The sequence below is a fragment of the Oratosquilla oratoria genome, chromosome 13 (genome assembly GCF_046742065.1).
Source record: "Oratosquilla oratoria isolate Oo_2021 chromosome 13, ASM4674206v1, whole genome shotgun sequence".
In the NCBI taxonomy this organism is placed as follows: Eukaryota; Metazoa; Arthropoda; class Malacostraca; order Stomatopoda; family Squillidae; genus Oratosquilla; species Oratosquilla oratoria.
The window spans coordinates 19,165,927-19,183,426 of NC_134789.1; the positions used below are offsets into that span (position 1 = coordinate 19,165,927).

General features: G+C 39.0%; 1 protein-coding gene across 1 annotated transcript in view; it reads right to left on the minus strand.

Moving 5' to 3' along the window:
- Window positions 1–2,762: 2,762 nt before the first annotated feature.
- The window catches only part of LOC143032327 (rho GTPase-activating protein 20-like), a gene marked incomplete at its 3' end in the record, with an annotated part of 130,015 nt that continues 115,277 nt past the window's right edge, over window positions 2,763–17,500 (minus strand). The window contains 2 exon segments of the mRNA XM_076196880.1: window positions 2,763–2,973; window positions 4,017–4,201. Of these exon segments, the coding sequence (XP_076052995.1) occupies window positions 2,763–2,973; window positions 4,017–4,201 (396 nt within the window).

Below are 17,500 nucleotides of genomic sequence, written 5' to 3' on the forward strand. Positions count from 1 at the left end.
TACAATTCCCATTATGTCTGGTTCTTTTTCTTTCAAATAATCATTCAGCTCATTCAGTCCTGTTATTAATTCATCTATATTTGTGTATGACACTCTTAGTTTTCTGCCACTTCCATTGTGTTCTCCGTTTCCCTTTTGTTTTTCTCTTGTATGTCGACTTTCTTTAGTTTCATATTCACTACTCTCCAATAGAATCTCTTTCTCTGACTCCGTTCTTATCTCGTTTTTTTTTCCTTAGCTTCAAGTCTTTTCTGTTTTTTCTTCCTCTCTTTCCTCTTTATTCATTTCCCTTTTTATCCATACTTTTTTATATTGTTCACTTGTTGCTAGTTTCCCTGTTTTGGATAAGATATTCTCAGCCGTAGTTTGTGACCTGAATTTAATCTTAATTGGTCTGGTCTTGTCTGTACTATATTTCCCGAGCCTGAATTTCTCTTCGATTTGTTTCATTATTTCTGGTTCATCTTCCTGAACTAATTCTAGTAAATTTCTTACTTTTTCATTTTCCTCTTTGATTCTTGTGGTTCTATCTGGGTTATGTTTCTCTTCCATTCCTAATATAATTATACATTTCTTTCTGTCTGCTAAGTCTCTTACTATATTGTCCTTCTGTCTCATCACTTTAATAACTGAGTTTTCAGTTTGTTCATTCATTTGCTGTCTGATTATGTCAGTGAATGCAACTTTGCTATTTTCTTGGATTTTTTTCCAACCCTCCTTGTTCTCCTTATTAGTCTCCTTTAAGACTTTATTCTCTTCTTTTACTTCTTTTAACTGTTTTTTTTAATTCTTCAATTTCCTTAGTTAAGTTTTTGTTCGCCTTCTCTAGTTCTTCCAATTTTTCAACCCTCCGTATAATGTTGTTAACATGACCGAACCTACGCTCCAAGTCCTCGATCATCTTATCGACCTTCTCTTCTAGTCTTGTCAGTCAGGGGGTGTTTGTGTCCCCCCCACCCTCTTTAAATCCCTGGAAAATATTCTCATCACTTTCTACTGTATTGCTCTTATCTATACTTCTAATCTTTACATTTTTATTAGACATTTCATCGTCGCTCAGCTGGTCGGGGGGCCGTTTGTTTACCTTTTGCCTGTCTGCCTGGGCCAAGTCCTCTCCTTCCTCATTTCCTTCCATTTCCCTCAGCAATCCCTCCCCTTCTCCTCTTTCCCTACTTTCCTACTACCCCATGAGCAATTTCCCCCCCACCCTGTAAATACAATAGGCACTTCTCTTTGCGTTGGGATCCACGAGACTTCAATTTTCTTCAGAACGTCTTCTAAGCCGTCCGTTCGTTGAAGTGTGTGTGTGTGTGTGGTTGACTTTCTATGTCACTGGCTGAAAGTAATGAGGAGAGGAGAGCAGTCACTCTTCATGAGTGAAAAGTGAAAGAAATACAGTTAAAGTTGAGAGAGAGAGAGAGAGAGAGAGAGAGAGAGAGAGAGAGAGAGAGAGAGAGAGAGAGAGAGAGAGAGAGAGAGAGAGAGAGAGAGAGAGAGAGAGAGAGAGAGAGAGAGAGAGAGAGAGAGAGAGAGAGAGAGGAGAGAGAAGAGAGAGTCTCTGACCCAATTCAGAGACCTAGCATCAGCCCCTCAGGGCAGCACCTCCTGATGATAATGAGGGGGGTGATGGGTTTTGAAAACAGGCAGCTTTACTGTCTATCTTCCATGACCACCGCATGCAAGTACTTGTCATTGTTTCTTATCGGTACTGCATTTTATACACATGCTTTGATAAAGAGTATCTTAGAGTATATTTTTCAAACACTTCATCTCAATCAGATTCACTTTTTTCCTCTCTGCCTCCCTTATATTCCAAGTGCATATAGTTCCACAATTACAAGCCATTTGGATATACAAGTTCAAGAACTGTGAATGAAAATAAACTCGTATATCATATTCTCTCTCAATTTTGCATATCGGTATTCCCTTATCACCACTAGGGATGTGGCCATTTTATACCCATTAATTCACATTCAATTAATAATAATAATATAAATAATAATAATAATAATGGTCAAGTTCCAATTACATTAATTTATAAGAAAAAAATCAATTACATTTTAACTAAAATTGAAGAGCACACCAACTCTATTTCAATTCAAAGATTTATTGGCTACACGCATAATTATTAATCATAAGATTATGATAATGGAGTACTTTATAGTGATTTAAATCAGAGGGAGATAGTTATCCTAACACTGCCCATAGTCCCAGGGGCAATGTGTCACTTGCAAGAAATACGAGACAACAGATTTATTCTTTTCCCTCTGCCCAACTCGGCTGCAACTCCAATAATGCCACATAGGCCAAATCTTCCTCCCATCTCTCTAGAAGCTTATGTGTAAGTACACGAATAATAAAAATTGAGTTTGTTTTTGACCTGTGACACCACATCAAGAAAAAGATTGTACAGGAGACTGAGGCTATGAAAAAGTGGGCAAGAAAAGTTGACTACAGCTTAGTACATGCCAATAATATTGTTCTGCTAATCAAGGCACTGGAGGGTACTGAGTTTAGTAAGGTTTGTTAGGAAAATATAAGAAAGTTAATGTATCAAATTGTAAGGTAATAGTGATATCCACAAGTGGAGGGCACAAGGTTGAAATACAATCTGAATAGGGAGGTAACAGAAAAAGTTAGAAGTTGCCTAATCTAACCTTTGGTAAAAGTAATTTTTAATTACATGTCCTCTGAAAAAACTAAACTCAGCTTCAATAAACCAGAATTGAACTAACGTAAACTCAAAACCTGATCATTTGTACCTGAATGTTCCAAAGAGCAGCACAAGAAGGTGTTGAGTTACAACCGGCATTGAGGTAATGAGTCGATGGATTTCGTCGCGCTGTTGTTCTGTGTCCGACAGCTGAATGATGTTAAACAGCTGATGCTCTCCCTCCTTCCCAAAGATACCCTCAGGAAGTTTTCGCAGAAACTTTTTCAGAACAGATGCTATAGTGTATACTGAAAAGTTATCTGCAATTGGAAAAAAAATATATATATATATTTTTGTGTAGCTAGGTAAGATATTTTCTTGCAGGCAGACGAGGTTAAAAGCTATTGAAGATTTATTTTTGATTATCTTCTTGCGTATAGTCTCTATATGACGAATATTTGACTTATCATTTTCTGTAAGTCTGCTTAGGAGATCTCTTATATTGGCCGACGTTTCGGAACTCTCTTGTTCCATCTTCCAGGGCGAATTGTGTGTCAAGTTTTCTGTGTAGATTATATATGTGATTGTACGGATCATGGACACTGTATCGAGGAAAATTTGGATGCTCATTGGTGAATGGTAGCCAATGAGCGTGTGTTGTTTTCACTGGGAGAGACCCGCGAGTGAAAACAACACACGCTCATTGGCTACCAAATATTCATCGTATAGAGACTATACGCAAGAAGATAATAAAAAATGAATCTTCAATAGCTTTTAACCTCGTCTGCCTGCAAGAATATATATATATATATATTTATAAAATAATAATAATAATAATAATAATAATAATTCAACATCAAATAGCCATTACTTTTAAATTCTTTTAACTAGTGATGATGAGCTTTAATTGCAGTATTAACTCGTTCCACTTGGCATAACAATTATCCAGTATTTGTAAAGTACAATTTCTATTTTTGCTTAATATTCTCCAGAGGAGTATAAATCACCACATATTTGTACACAATATAATAACTTGTACGATAACTGAGTGATGAATCCCTGATTTCAGTGAAAATGCATATGATAAATTTCCCTTCAGAAGTAAAAACACAAGGTAAGCATATGTACCTATGGATTAAGAAGCTCTCCCACTGGGACTTGAACTCTTGCATGAGTGACTGCTTACCACAAAGCAAGGATGTTACCATTGTACTAACCTAACTGTACAAAAGGAACAATCTGTACTTGTACATTCAAGTTTAGTACAATGGTACATTCTTTGTGGTAAGCAGTCTCACATGCAAGAGTTTGAATCACAGTGGCAGAGCTTCTTAATCCATTTGTCAAAACTTCACCTACATACCTATGTTGACAAGTCTTCCATTTTGAAGAAAGTGTATAAGTTTTTTCATGGAACCCTGATGCCCAGGTGCCCTGAACACATCTTTCTTGGTGGGTCCTTCCTTGTTCAGTTTGAGGATGAGTACAAGCAGTGGCCCAGGAATGTCATTCTTGCAAACCTGCTCTAAGGGCACACCAAACTTCACCCTGCAAAATAAACCAAAGTCCTGAATATAAAAAGAATCAAACGGGAAGATTTAAGAATACCTCTCAAAATGAGACCATGAACCTAATATATGGAGAAGATTGATCAAGACTGAGAGGGGGAGGGATTGTATACAGTTTAGAGTGAAGACTATTATTCACAGATCATAGACTACAAAATGAAAATAAAATCAATACAAGACTATATTCCTGCCTAAAGACACAATTAATTATGCATCTATATATTATATATATATATACATATATATATATATATATAAATATATATATATATATATACATACACATATCTATCTTATGAATTACAAAAATTGGTTATTCATTGATGAAATAAAGAATGAAAATGTCATAATATATGCAAAAACCCAAAGCTATGTATATATAAAAAAAGCAGTGTGTAAGCTATATGTGCCATACAAGCGAGAGCTAGCAATATGAAAGCATGCCCAAAAGAAAATATTGTTCTGTGCAAAATAGAACACTCCTTCCATATGCCATCACCATTATCTGCACGTGCTCCCTTGAAGCCAAGCAAACGGACTTCACACCAAGTAATACCAGTGATGTACGACTGTGTCAGAAACAAGTGGTGTGGTGAAACCTGCCATTCATGAGTGGCACCGCACCTTCCAATGATCCAATAGTTGGGGTAGTGCTGAATGCAGGGGGAGCACGGGATGGAAGGGGACGATGGTGCTCGCCAATGGTCTCCTCCAGCTCCTCCCCTTGCCAACATCATCTTCATGGTGTGTTGTACTTGCCGTCCTTTAAACTTGTTCGACGACTTGCATTATGTACAATGTCTGGGCATCACAGGCTTATACATGTACATATGTTGCAAATGTTTTTGTTCCTTGATGCAACCATTCAAATTTCTTTTGTACTATACATACATTTTTCCTAATACAAACTCATTATGTTTGGGTGCAGTCTTTGCATGGCTTCTCAAATAATACTGGTTTAGTGTCTTCTGTTATACAATTTTTACTGGCACTTTTCTGGTAGTATCAATCATCTAAACTTATGTGTTTTCATTATTTCACCTTGGAGCAAATCTGATTCAGATGGAGTACCCTCCTTGATTTGCCATTGTTTCAACTTTCTTTGTACCCAAATCTTGTTGAAGAGTCCATCTAGAAAGGAAGTGCACATTTAGATGCAACACAAGTCAAATAAAAATAAGCAAATAAGCACACTTCAAGATTAAAACTTCACTAAATCAATGTTAATATGAAAATCATAAAACATAAAACCAAAACAAGCTATACAACCATGCACACAGCAACATATCTAATTCACTTTGGATTAATACAGTACTTGTAAATTATAGTAAATTTTTTCTTTCCTTTTATGCACATGCTATGAAATTAACATGGAACCCCAAATTATGACCACCAAATTCACAGGGCTTTTAAGTTCTCTGTAAAGGTTATCCAGTGTTGAAAACAGGTGGTATATTATGGTATACCTTCAAATACACAAAAGCATTTAAAAATAACACATACACCTTGCTCATTTAATCCTGAAGTCACTAACTGCCACTTGTGTGGAGGTTTGGGCCCCAAGACATAAACCTTCTTCAAGAATTGGTATTTTATGTCCTAGGATAATTCCCAAAGTGGTTATGTTCTTGCCCAAATGTCCACACAAATGGTGGTTGGCGAGTGCTGGATTAAGAGATCTAGGTGTATATAATGACCAATACGTTTACAACCTGAAACACAATGGCAAAAGCCGACAAGACTGTGAGAATCAACACTGTGTGAGATCGAAAACTTTATTGTTATAACGTTTTGCTTGTTACAGCTTTTTCAAGTACAGACATATGGCAAACACTCTGAGTACATATAGGCCGACAAGGAAGGAACTGGGAGAGGTTATCAGGGAGGGGTGGGTGGTAGGTGGAGGGGCGGAGGGGGTTTGTGTGTGAGAAGGGGACGAGTAGGACTTGGTGGAGATAAAGGAGGACATTTCGGACAGTTCAACAAACTGTCCGAAATGTCTTCCTTTATCTCCACCAAGTCCCACTCGTCCCCTTCTCACACACACCCCCCCTCTGCCCCTCCACCTACCACCCACCCCTCCCTGATAACCTCTCCCAGTTCCTTCCCCATCGGCCTATATGTACTCAGAGTGTTTGCCATATGTATGTACTTGAAAAAGCTGTAACAAGCGAAACGTCGTACCAATAAAGGTTTCGATCTCACACGGTGTTGATTCTCACATTTACAACCCCCAAAATTGTTCAGAAAAAGCTATGCAGAGAAATGTCATATCTATTGAAGATGAGTCTAATGGAACGAAGAATGATGGTATGGTAATGCAAAAAACCATATATGCATATGTTATCATTAACTTGCACCAAACACTTGATTTTACAGAACACCAAATTCATGCTTAACGTTTTTTAATATAATATTACTCCTAATCATAAAATTCTATTTTCTATCTCCTCTGTATCAGGTGTCATTTTCATTTTTATACGGGCACAAAGTTATTCTAGTTACATTCATGGCACCCCACACCCTCAATGGCACTGGGGTTACTGACTAGCATTCTCTCTCTTTCAATGTATGACACCCAACTCCTCAATAATGTTGCAAATCATTTCTGACAAAACTCTTTGGTGGCTCACTGCTGTATATGTTGGTCAATGGAACACTTGATCCACTTGACCAATTTTCCTGTATTCACAAAAGCCTTAACTCCTAGTGCACCCAGAAGTCCTGACAACTGTGGTCACTTTACCCTTTTCGGAACACAGCAAAATTAAATGGCCCACTGAAATAGCCAGAACAAGTCAATCAGTTCCCCCTATTGAGTAAACAGCCTGTCACACTCTGAATAAACAACAAAACAAAACTTCTCCATTCTCTGTAACCATACCAGTTGTATTGTACATCTCTACATTATGCACACTTTGTCCAATATCCAACCCTCTCTTCAAATAAAATCACCTGGTAGAAACCAAATCTACAAAGTCCAAGTTTTCAGTTGTTTGGTGCCTTTCTAGTGGTGAAGATATATATATTAGGGTAGAATGGAGAAACCTATAAAGCACTCTCGAACTCCAAAGATAGTCTTCAGGTCAACACTGAAGGACTTTATTCTAATAATGTTCACTCCTGGGATGACAAATGGTGTCTTGACTGGGCAAGGTCCCATTCTATGAATTGTACAGCCCTCACTGTTCTCCCAAACCTCTGATTAATTATCTTTCGGCATTCACCAGAACAAAAGCTAGCAAGTAATGTCACCTATCCTCATTTTTTTTTCTCACTCCCACAGTCTTTGTTTGAGCCCATGCGGGGATGTTTACGGAAGAGACACACTGTGCAGAGAGGAAGTGGAATGGTGTAGCTAGTCAGAGGAGCATAGGGGGCAGTGGAAAAGAGAGGCTACAGCTGTTAAAGTTGTTTCTGGAGAAAGTGAGAGTGATGGGTGGTGGGAAAGGGCTGAAGAAAACCATCTGGTATTTATTAGTCAGTAAACAACTGAGTTACGTTGCCATAATTAAGGGGGGTTGCAACTTCTTCAGGAGTGCAACAGATGGATGGTTGGGGGGGGGGAGAAGGGGGCAACAAGGTTAGTGGGGAGAGTGGGAGAGAGGGGAAGCGGGGTAGAGAAAAGTAAGGAGAGAGGGAGGAAGAGAAGGGGAGGGGAAGTGAGATAGGGAAGGGATTGGGAGTGTGGAAAGGTAAACAAGAGGAGAGGAAGAGAGAGGGAGGGGGGATGTGACTGAGAGAAGGAAGAGGATATGATAGAAGATGGGAGGGAGGGAGGGAAAAATGGAAGAATGGAGGGAAGATGGAAGGGAAGAAAAGAGGGAAGAAAGGAGGAAAGGTGGGAGGAAGAGAGGGAAAAAGGAAAGAAGAGAAGATGTGAGGAAGAAAGGAGAAGAAATGGGATGAAAGATGGGAGGGAAGAAGGGAGGAAGGGAGGAAGGGAGAAGAAGGGAGAAGACGGGAGGGGAGGAGAGGGGAGGATGGAGGGAAAGTGATCCATGAGGAAATTCATGCTGCAAAGACGGGAAAGTGACTTAGTGAATTGAGCAACAGGAGTAGGAAGACACGGGTACAAGGTGGGTTGACCCCTTCATCACAGTGACACACCTTAATGATTTTATTCTGGGTGGCGACTGACAATTTCATTCACATAAAGATATATATATATTTATAAACTTTTTTATCCCACAGTCGGAAAAAGAAGACACTAATGTCGAACGTTCTGTATATTTCGATCACTAACTGTGACCCTCTTCAGCATAATGAATAAATAGTGGAAGGCATAAGCTTATATACAAAAATGTGAGGTGGAAAAGGAACAAGCTCAGGTTACGTGACCGATGCTCTGCAGGTCGCGTGGGGTTTTGTGACCTTGGAGTAAATGAGGTAGCACTTGGTTGACTGCTGAGGTAGTAATGCAGTCAGGTGACCACTGATCATTTGATATGTTGAAATTAGGGAAATGGTCAGTGGTCACCTGACTGCATTACTACCTCAGCAGTCAACCAAGTGCTACCTCATTTACTCCAAGGTCACAAAACCCCACGCGACCTGCGGAGCATCGGTCACGTAACCTGAGCTTGTTCCTTTTCCAGCTCACATTTTTGTATATAAGCTTATGCCTTCCACTATGTATTCATTATGCTGAAGAGGGTCACAGTTAGTGATCGAAATATACAGAACGTTCGACATTAGTGTCTTCTTTTTCCGACTGTGGGATAAAAAAGTTTATTTTATCAATGTGCTACGACATTACTTTATAGTGATATATATATATATATATATATATATATATAATGGTTTATGTAACACGTTTTCCCAATTTCATTCTATATATATATATAATGGTTTATGCAACACGTTTTCCCAATTTCATTCTGATCCCTTCTTTTCCTTTAACCGTCCTGCCCCCACGCGATTTTATTCAGCTATGCTAGACCCTCCCTCGGGAGCGATGGTGCTATAGTCTCACTCAAGGGACCCCTTACATGCAGGGTGGCACGTTTACTTCCACCATGACTGCCGCCAAACGATTTTATTCAGATGCAGTCGACTCCTTCGACGTCTGGCGGATCTCATGCTGGCGATTTTAGTCAGCTGAGGGAAAGTCACTGTATCGGAGGACTTGAACACACACATCAGTATCACTGCGCTGCGAGTCGTTACTTCAACTCTCGTGAGCGGGGAGTTTTGTGTGTGTATTTACCTAGTTGTATTTACCTAGTTGTATATTACGGGAAGGGGAGCTATGCTCGTGGGGTCCCGTCTTCATATCTCATTTTATCTAAACTATTTTTAAATTCATGTATTGTTTTTGCACACACCACTTTCTCATCTAACTTGTTCCAACTGTCTATTACTCTGTGAGGAAAGCTGTTCTTTTTCAAATCTCTTCTATAGCTGTCTTTTTTTATTTTCTTTCCGTGTCCTCTTGTATTTCTGTCATCCCATTTTATCAGATTCTCTCTATCAGTAATTTCTATGCCTTTCATGATTCTGTAAATAGCTATCAAATCTCCTCTCTCTCTTCTTTGCTCTAGTGTCTGTAGTTCAAGTTTTTCTAGTCTCTCTTCATATGATAGTTTTGAGAGTGTTGGTGCCAATTTTGTAATTGCTCTTTGTATTCTTTCAAGTTTTTTTATACATTTTTTTGTACTTGGTGACCATATCGTTGCTGCATATTCCAATCTTGGTCTTATCAGGGCGATTAGGATTTTCTTCACCATTTCTTCATCCAGGTATGTAAATGCAACTTTGATTGTTCTTATATAATTATAAGTTTCTCCAAAAATCTTATTTATACGTTTCTCAGGTGACATATTATTCATAACAATGACTCCCAGGTAATTCTCATTTTCTACTTTTTTTATTCCTTCTTCTCCCAATTTATATGCTCCTGTCATTCTGTTTTTGCTTTTTCCAAATTCCATTATACTACACTTTTTTGTATTGAACTCCATCTCCCACTTCCTACTCCATTCTTGTACTTTATTTAGATCTCTCTGTAGTGATTCACAATCTTCTTCAGTTTTCACTCTTTTCAGTAGTTTTGCATCATCTGCAAAGAAGCTCATATAGCTTTCAATTCCTTCATCCATATCATTAATATATATAGCAAACATTATTGGGGCCAGAACTGTTCCCTGCGGAACACCGCTTATTACTTCATCCCATTTTGAGTGCTGGTTTCTTATCACTACTCTCATTTTTCTTTCTTGCAAAAAGTCTTCCATCCAATTTAGTAGTTTGCCCTGTATTCCTCCTTCAGTTTCTAATTTCTTAAGCAACTTCTTATGTGGTACTTTGTCAAAAGCTTTCTTTAGGTCTAGAAATGCAGTCCGCCCATCCATCTCTTTCTTGTATTATATCTATTAGCCTTGAATAGAAACATATTAAATTGGTGACGCATGATCGTCCTTGTCTGAATCCAAATTGCCTTGGATTTAACACTGTTTTTTTCTAAATATTTTACCCATCTACTTTTGATAATTCTTTCACAAATTTTTGCTATTGTACTTGTTAGAGAGACTGGTCTATAGTTGGTAGGTTCTTCTTTATTTCCTCCTTTATATATAGGTACTATATTTGCTTTTTTCCAATCTTCTGGAACTTTTCCTTCTTTCAAGGAACTGTTTAGTATGCTATGTATTTTGTCTGCCAGTTCATTCCTGCATTCTTTCAGTATCCAGTTTGCTATTTCATCTGGTCCATGCAATTTTCTGACATCAAGATTACTCAAGTGTGTTAATATTTCATTCTTTGTTACTTCTATTTCTTCCATAGGGGGGACTTTCTCTTTCCATTCGTTCTCTTCAGGTTGTATGTTCTCCCTTGTAAACACTGATTTAAAATGTTTGTTCATAATTTCCGCCATTTCCATTTCCTCAGTGTATTCAACTCCCTCTTGTCTTAATTTCTCCAAGTCTTGTTTGTTTTTCAGTTTATTGTTTACAAATCTGTAGAATAGTTTTGGTTGATCTTTACACTTTTCTATGATATCTTTTTCATATTTTCTCTTTTCCTCTCTGCACGTTTGTACATATTCATTTCTATAACAGGTATATATTTTCCATTTTTCAGGTCTTTTTTCCATCTGGTCCAGGCTTTGTCTCTTTTGTCTTTTAACTCACTACAACTTTTGTTGTACCAGCATTTTACATATTCTTTTTCTTGTTTTTGTCTTGGGACATACTTTTCCACTCCTTTTTTGTAAATTTTTGTCAAAATATTCCATTTCTCTTCTACTGTTGTTTCTTCTTTGTATATTTCTTCCCAGTTTTCCTTTTGAAAGAATTCTCTTATTTTATCAAAGTTTGTTTTTTCATACATCATTCTTCCTTTTCTATATTGTTCATTTCTTTTCATATATTTTTCTTCATTAAGTTCCAGTTCAATCAATATGTGGTCACTTTTACTTATTGGTGTTTTATATTCAATTTTGTCCACTATTCTAGGTTCAGATGTAATTATTAGGTCTAGTCTCGATGGCTCTTCTTCATTTCTATACCTAGTGTTCTCCTGTATCCATTGTGTCATTGTATGGTCAGTAACCATCTCAAGAAGAGCGTTTCCCCATGAGCCGTCTCCACCCTTTACTGTCATTTCTTCCCAGCAGATTTCTTTGCAATTAAAGTCGCCCATCATAACTATTCTTCCTCCCTCTTCCATTATCTTGTTTAATGCTATCTTTGTGTCCTCTAACATACTTTTATGTTCACTCTCTTCCCATGAGGCTGTTTTCGAGGGCACATAATTTATCACAAACTTTCTGCTCTTCTTATCTCTGTCTTCTACTTCCATCATTATCATCTCTACTGTATTCTTTCCATATGTGACACACTTCACGTTTATATCCTTCTTAGTCAGGAACATAACTCCACCCCCTTCCTTTTTCACTCTGTTTCTAATCCAATAATTATATGCATCATGTCCTACACTGTTGGGTGGTAGTGGACCTTTTAATTTTGTTTGTACAATTCCCATTATGTCTGGTTCTTTTTCCTTCAAATAATCATTCAGCTCATTCAATCCTGTTATTAATCCATCTATATTTGTGTAAGATACTCTTAGTTTTCTGCCACTTCCATTGTGTTCTCTGTTTCCCTTTTGTTTTTCTCTTGTATGTCGACTTTCTTTAGTTTCATATTCACTACTCTCCAATAGAATCTCTCTTTTTCTGACTCCGTTCTTATCTCGTTTTTTTCCTTAGCTTCAAGTCTTTTCTTTTTTTCTTCCTCTCTTTCCTCTTTATTCATTTCCCTTTTTATCCATACCTTTTTATATTGTTCACTTGTTGCTAGTTTCCCTGTTTTGGATAAGATATTCTCAGCCGTAGTTTGTGACCTGAATTTAATCTTAATTGGTCTGGTCTTGTCTGTACTATATTTCCCGAGCCTGAATTTCTCTTCGATTTGTTTCATTATTTCTGGTTCATCTTCCTGAACTAATTCTAGTAAATTTCTTACTTTTTCATTTTCCTCTTTGATTCTTGTGGTTCTATCTGGGTTATGTTTCTCTTCCATTCCTAATATAATTATACATTTCTTTCTGTCTGCTAAGTCTCTTACTATATTCTCCTTCTGTCTCATCACTTTAATAACCGAGTCTTCAGTTTGTTCATTCATTTGCTGTCTGATTATGTCAGTGAATGCAACTTTGCTATTTTCTTGGATTTTTTCCAACCCTCCTTGTTCTCCTTATTATTCTCCTTTAAGACTTTATTCTCTTCTTTTACTTCTTTTAACTGTTTTTTTAATTCTTCAATCTCCTTAGTTAAGTTTTTGTTCGCCTTCTCTAGTTCTTCCAATTTTTCAACTCTCTGCACAATGTCGTTAACGTGACCGAACTTAAATTCCCAGTGCTCGATCATCTTATCGAGTTTCTCTTCTAGTCTTGTTAATTGGGGGGGGGGGGGGGGGGGGGGGGGGGGGGGGTTGTTTGTGTCCCCCCCCACCCTCTTTAAATCCCTGGAAAATATTCTCATCATATTCTACTGTATTGCTCTTATTTATACTTCTAATCTTTACATTTTTGTTAGACATTTCATCATCGCTAAATTGGTCCGGCCCTCGTTTGTTTAGATTTCGTCTGCCTGCCTGGGCCAAGTCCTCACCTTCCTCATTTCCTTCCATTTCCCTCAGTAATCCCTCCCCTTCTCCTTTTTCCTTACTTTCCCTATACCACGAGCAATATCCCCCCCACCCTGCAAATACAATAGGTACTTCCTTTGCTTTGGGATCCACGAAATTTCACTTTTTCTTCAGAACGTCGTCTATGCCGTCCGTTCGTTGAAGTGTGTGTGTGTGTGTGTGTGTGTGTGTGTGTGTGTGTGTGTGTGTGTGTGTGTGTGTGTGTGTGTGTGTGTGTGTGTGTGTAGATCGGTCATATACGAGCTCTGAGCTCTCATCCGGGAGGGTAATAGCTGTCGGTCACGACTCCAACACGTGATCCAAGACTATGGTTAATCACAAGGCCCCGCAATACCCGGCAACGGACACCGGCAGAGTCCCGTGTGTGTGTGTGTGTGTGTGTGTGTGTGTGTGTGTGTGTGTGTGTGTGTGTGTGTGTGTGTGTGTGTGTGTCTGTGTGTATTCACTTGGTCTTTGGATCACGTGTTCGACTCGTGATCGACAGCTATTTCCCTCCTGGAAGAGAGCTCAGAGCTCGTAGGTCCGATCTATGGGTAATGCTATGACCTTGCACACACACACACACCCAACTCCCCGCCCACGAGAGTCAGAGTAACGACCCGAGGCACAGCGATACCGAAATAATTTCGGCCCTGGGCAGGATTCGAACTGGTTACTGGGAGCACTTCTGCTTCCCAGTTCAGCGCTCTACCAACTGTGCCACCGTGTGTGTGTGTGTGTGTGTGTGTGTGTGTGTGTGTGTGTGTGTGTGTGTGTGTGTGTGTGTGTGTGTGTGTGTGTGTGTGTGTGTGTGTGTGTGTGTGTGTGTGTGTGTGTGTGTGCGACATGCCCTAAATACTCTTGTGTTTCCTTTCGCGAAATCCCGAGAGGTCCGTACACACACACACACACAGAAATACACAAAACCTTGGCACTACCTTTCCCGGAAGTCAAGTAATGATTAAAGTCAGAGACAGAATTGCTGGAAACCCTAATCATGGCTCCATGAGATGAGAAAGACGACCTTGATCACGGCGTGATCGCTAATAGTTCAACGACAACAACAACAACAACATGCCGCGTAAGACATGTACAATAGTTCTTAAGAATAACAATAAACAAACCTATCTCAAAAGCACACACATCACACACACACACACACACACACACACACACACACACACACACGGACATCCCACGAAGCATCACTCCTTTGCGAAGTGACGACACGGAATGACAGACCAGCCCCGTAGATCACGAAAAAAAAAGAAAAAAAATGAAAGCGCTCCTGTGTCTATGGGGAAAAAAGACCCCTCAAGGGAGGTAAAGCAAAGGCAGGAAATGCTGCGGCTCCCACCCCGTCGCCAATTCTTCTCTTTTTTTTCTTCCCAACTGAAAACGCGCTCTATTCTACTGCAATGATAAGAAGAAGAAGACGAAGAAGAATAAAAAGAAGAAGCAGGCGAAGAGGAAAAAGAAGGCGAAGAAGAAGAATAAGAAGACAAAGAAGAGGACAACGACGAAGAAGAAAAGTGTACATTAACGCAGCACTGTCGAAACAAGAATAAAAAAATAAAAAATAAATAAATTATTTCACATCTTCCACTTACTGACCTTTTCTATTTTTTTTTTACGAAACTATAAAGTCAATTTAGAAATTTCGCCAATCTATAATTTTGCGAGAGAAAAAAATAGACTTTCTAGTGAGTGCACGTGGAGAGGAAAATAAACAAATAAATAGATAAATAAATAAAACATATGAAATAAATAGTAAATACTCTGAATGCATCTCTGGTGAAGAAAGATGCCATTGCTCACCAACCGAAAGAAAAACAAGTGAAATAAATGGGCAATTTTATATATATATATATATATATATATATATATATATATATATATATACATATTTATAAAAAAAAAAATCCTGCGCTAGTGGCTTTCACAATCTTGAGTGTGGTATACATTATTTTAAGAAACACCTTTCTATTGTTAGCAGAAAGGTATTTCTTAAAGCCACTAGCTTAGCTGATTTCAACCACAATTTCCTCAGAGAAAACCTATACCCACACACACACACACACATATATATATATATATATATATATATATATATATATATATATATATATATATATATATATATATATGCAAATAGACCACTTGGAAAAAGAAACTAACGAAGCAGAGCGCTTTCGTATATTACATCTTCAGTGCACTAAAGATGTAATATACGAAAGCGCTCTGGTTCGTTAGGTTCATTTTCCAAGTGGTCTACTTTGAACAAGTGAACATACGTACCCGTGTTCTTATTAGCATATATATATATATATATATATATATATATATATATATATATATATATATATATATACTGTATATATATCAACTATTACACTTTGCTAAGCAGCAAGTACCCGCAAAAGGCACTGAAAATCTACAAATGTCTACGCGCGACGCTACAGTTATGTTCAACACAAGTTGCGCAAGGAATTACTTCCAGCCCAAACGGACCCGCAGCTCTAGCTCCAGGTCTCCATTTCCCCTTTCGTTTTCCTCCAGAGCCACATTCCAAAGGCTCTCTTGCTATCCTCGCTAATTTGCCCAGATAAAAGAAACGACAAGATTCCTTACAAGGCACTTGCCTGCTTGAGCTTGTGTTTGTGCCCGTGTGTGTGTGTGTGTGTGTGTGTGTGTGTTGTGTATATGTATACATGTGTGTATATGTATATATATATGTATATATATATTATATTATATATATATATATATATATATATATATATATATATGTGTGTGTGTGTGTGTGTGTGTGTGTATACATATGTTCGTGTGTATACATGTGTGTGCGTATACATGTACTCGTGTGTGTGTATGTATGCGTGTGTATGTATGCATGTGTGTGTGTGTGTGTGTGTGTGTGTGTGTGTGTGTGTGTGTGTGTGTGTGTGTGTGTGTGTGTAATAATCGCGCCCACCACCATGGGAGGAGCCTTACATGGTGGAGCTAGAACGGAAGTCTACTTATATATCGGTTGTACAAAGGAACTCGTAACGGTAAGAACGGCAACGAACGGCAAGAACGGCGATGCCCGCCAACCGAGAAGACACTCCTATCCGCGCTGCAGAACGAACGTGACATTATGAACGGTGTGTGAGTGTGGGCGGGGGTGTGTGGAAAGCAGTTTTGGTGGTGGAGGTAGCGATGGAAGATGTAGTTGAGTATATGCAGAGAGTAATGGAAAAGAAGGCGGAAAATGAAGAGGAAGAGGAAGTGGGGAAGAGGAAGTGGGGAGAAGGAAGAGGAGGTAGGGGATGAGGAGGAAGAGGAGGGGAGAAGGAAGAGGAGGAGAAGGTAGAGGATGAGGAAGAGGCAGGAGGAGGAAGAGGAGGAGGAGGAGGAGGAGGAGGAGGAGGAGGAGGAGGAGGAGGAAAAGGATGAGGAGGACGAGGGGGAATAGGAGGACGAGGAGTAGGCGATGGAGGAAAGAAGGGAGAGAGGTGTGTGTAGGTAGGCTACGGAGAAGACCTAACAGTGCATTTGGTCGAGCAATCTCCCAATATCCGAAGGAGGCGCCGCCGAAGAGAATAGACACGCCCCAAGAGGGAAACTCGTCCTTTGGTGACCCCATCTGACCCCTCCGGTGCCAGGGCAAATCCTCTCGCATGACGTCAACCCTTCCCGTTGTCGCCAAACGATTTTATTCATCGGGAAAGGGAATCAATTGTTCCAATTCCCCCTTTTGGTCGTGATGGTCGACTGCCATGCGATTTATCTAATGTATTTATTTCATTTTATTTTATTCATTCATTATTACTATTATTATAATTTCATTTTTATTTCATTATAATCATTATTATCTATTATTATTATTATTACTATTATTACTATTTTTATTTATCTACTTATTTATTTTTTAAGGGTAGGGAGGTGGGAGGGCCAGTCCTTTAAACCCAAAATTGACCCTACTGAGGGGGGGGGGGGCGCTGTGGCCCTGGGAACCACCAAGGTCAGTGGCACTCAGATGTAAGGGGGGGGGGGGAGGGAAGTCCCTCCCCCGGCTGTGGAACGGGTGTCAAAGGGCGACAGACGATAGGCGAGTTCGAGGTCATGATCGCGAGGTCGGGGGGAAAAGCTCCACACACGAACTC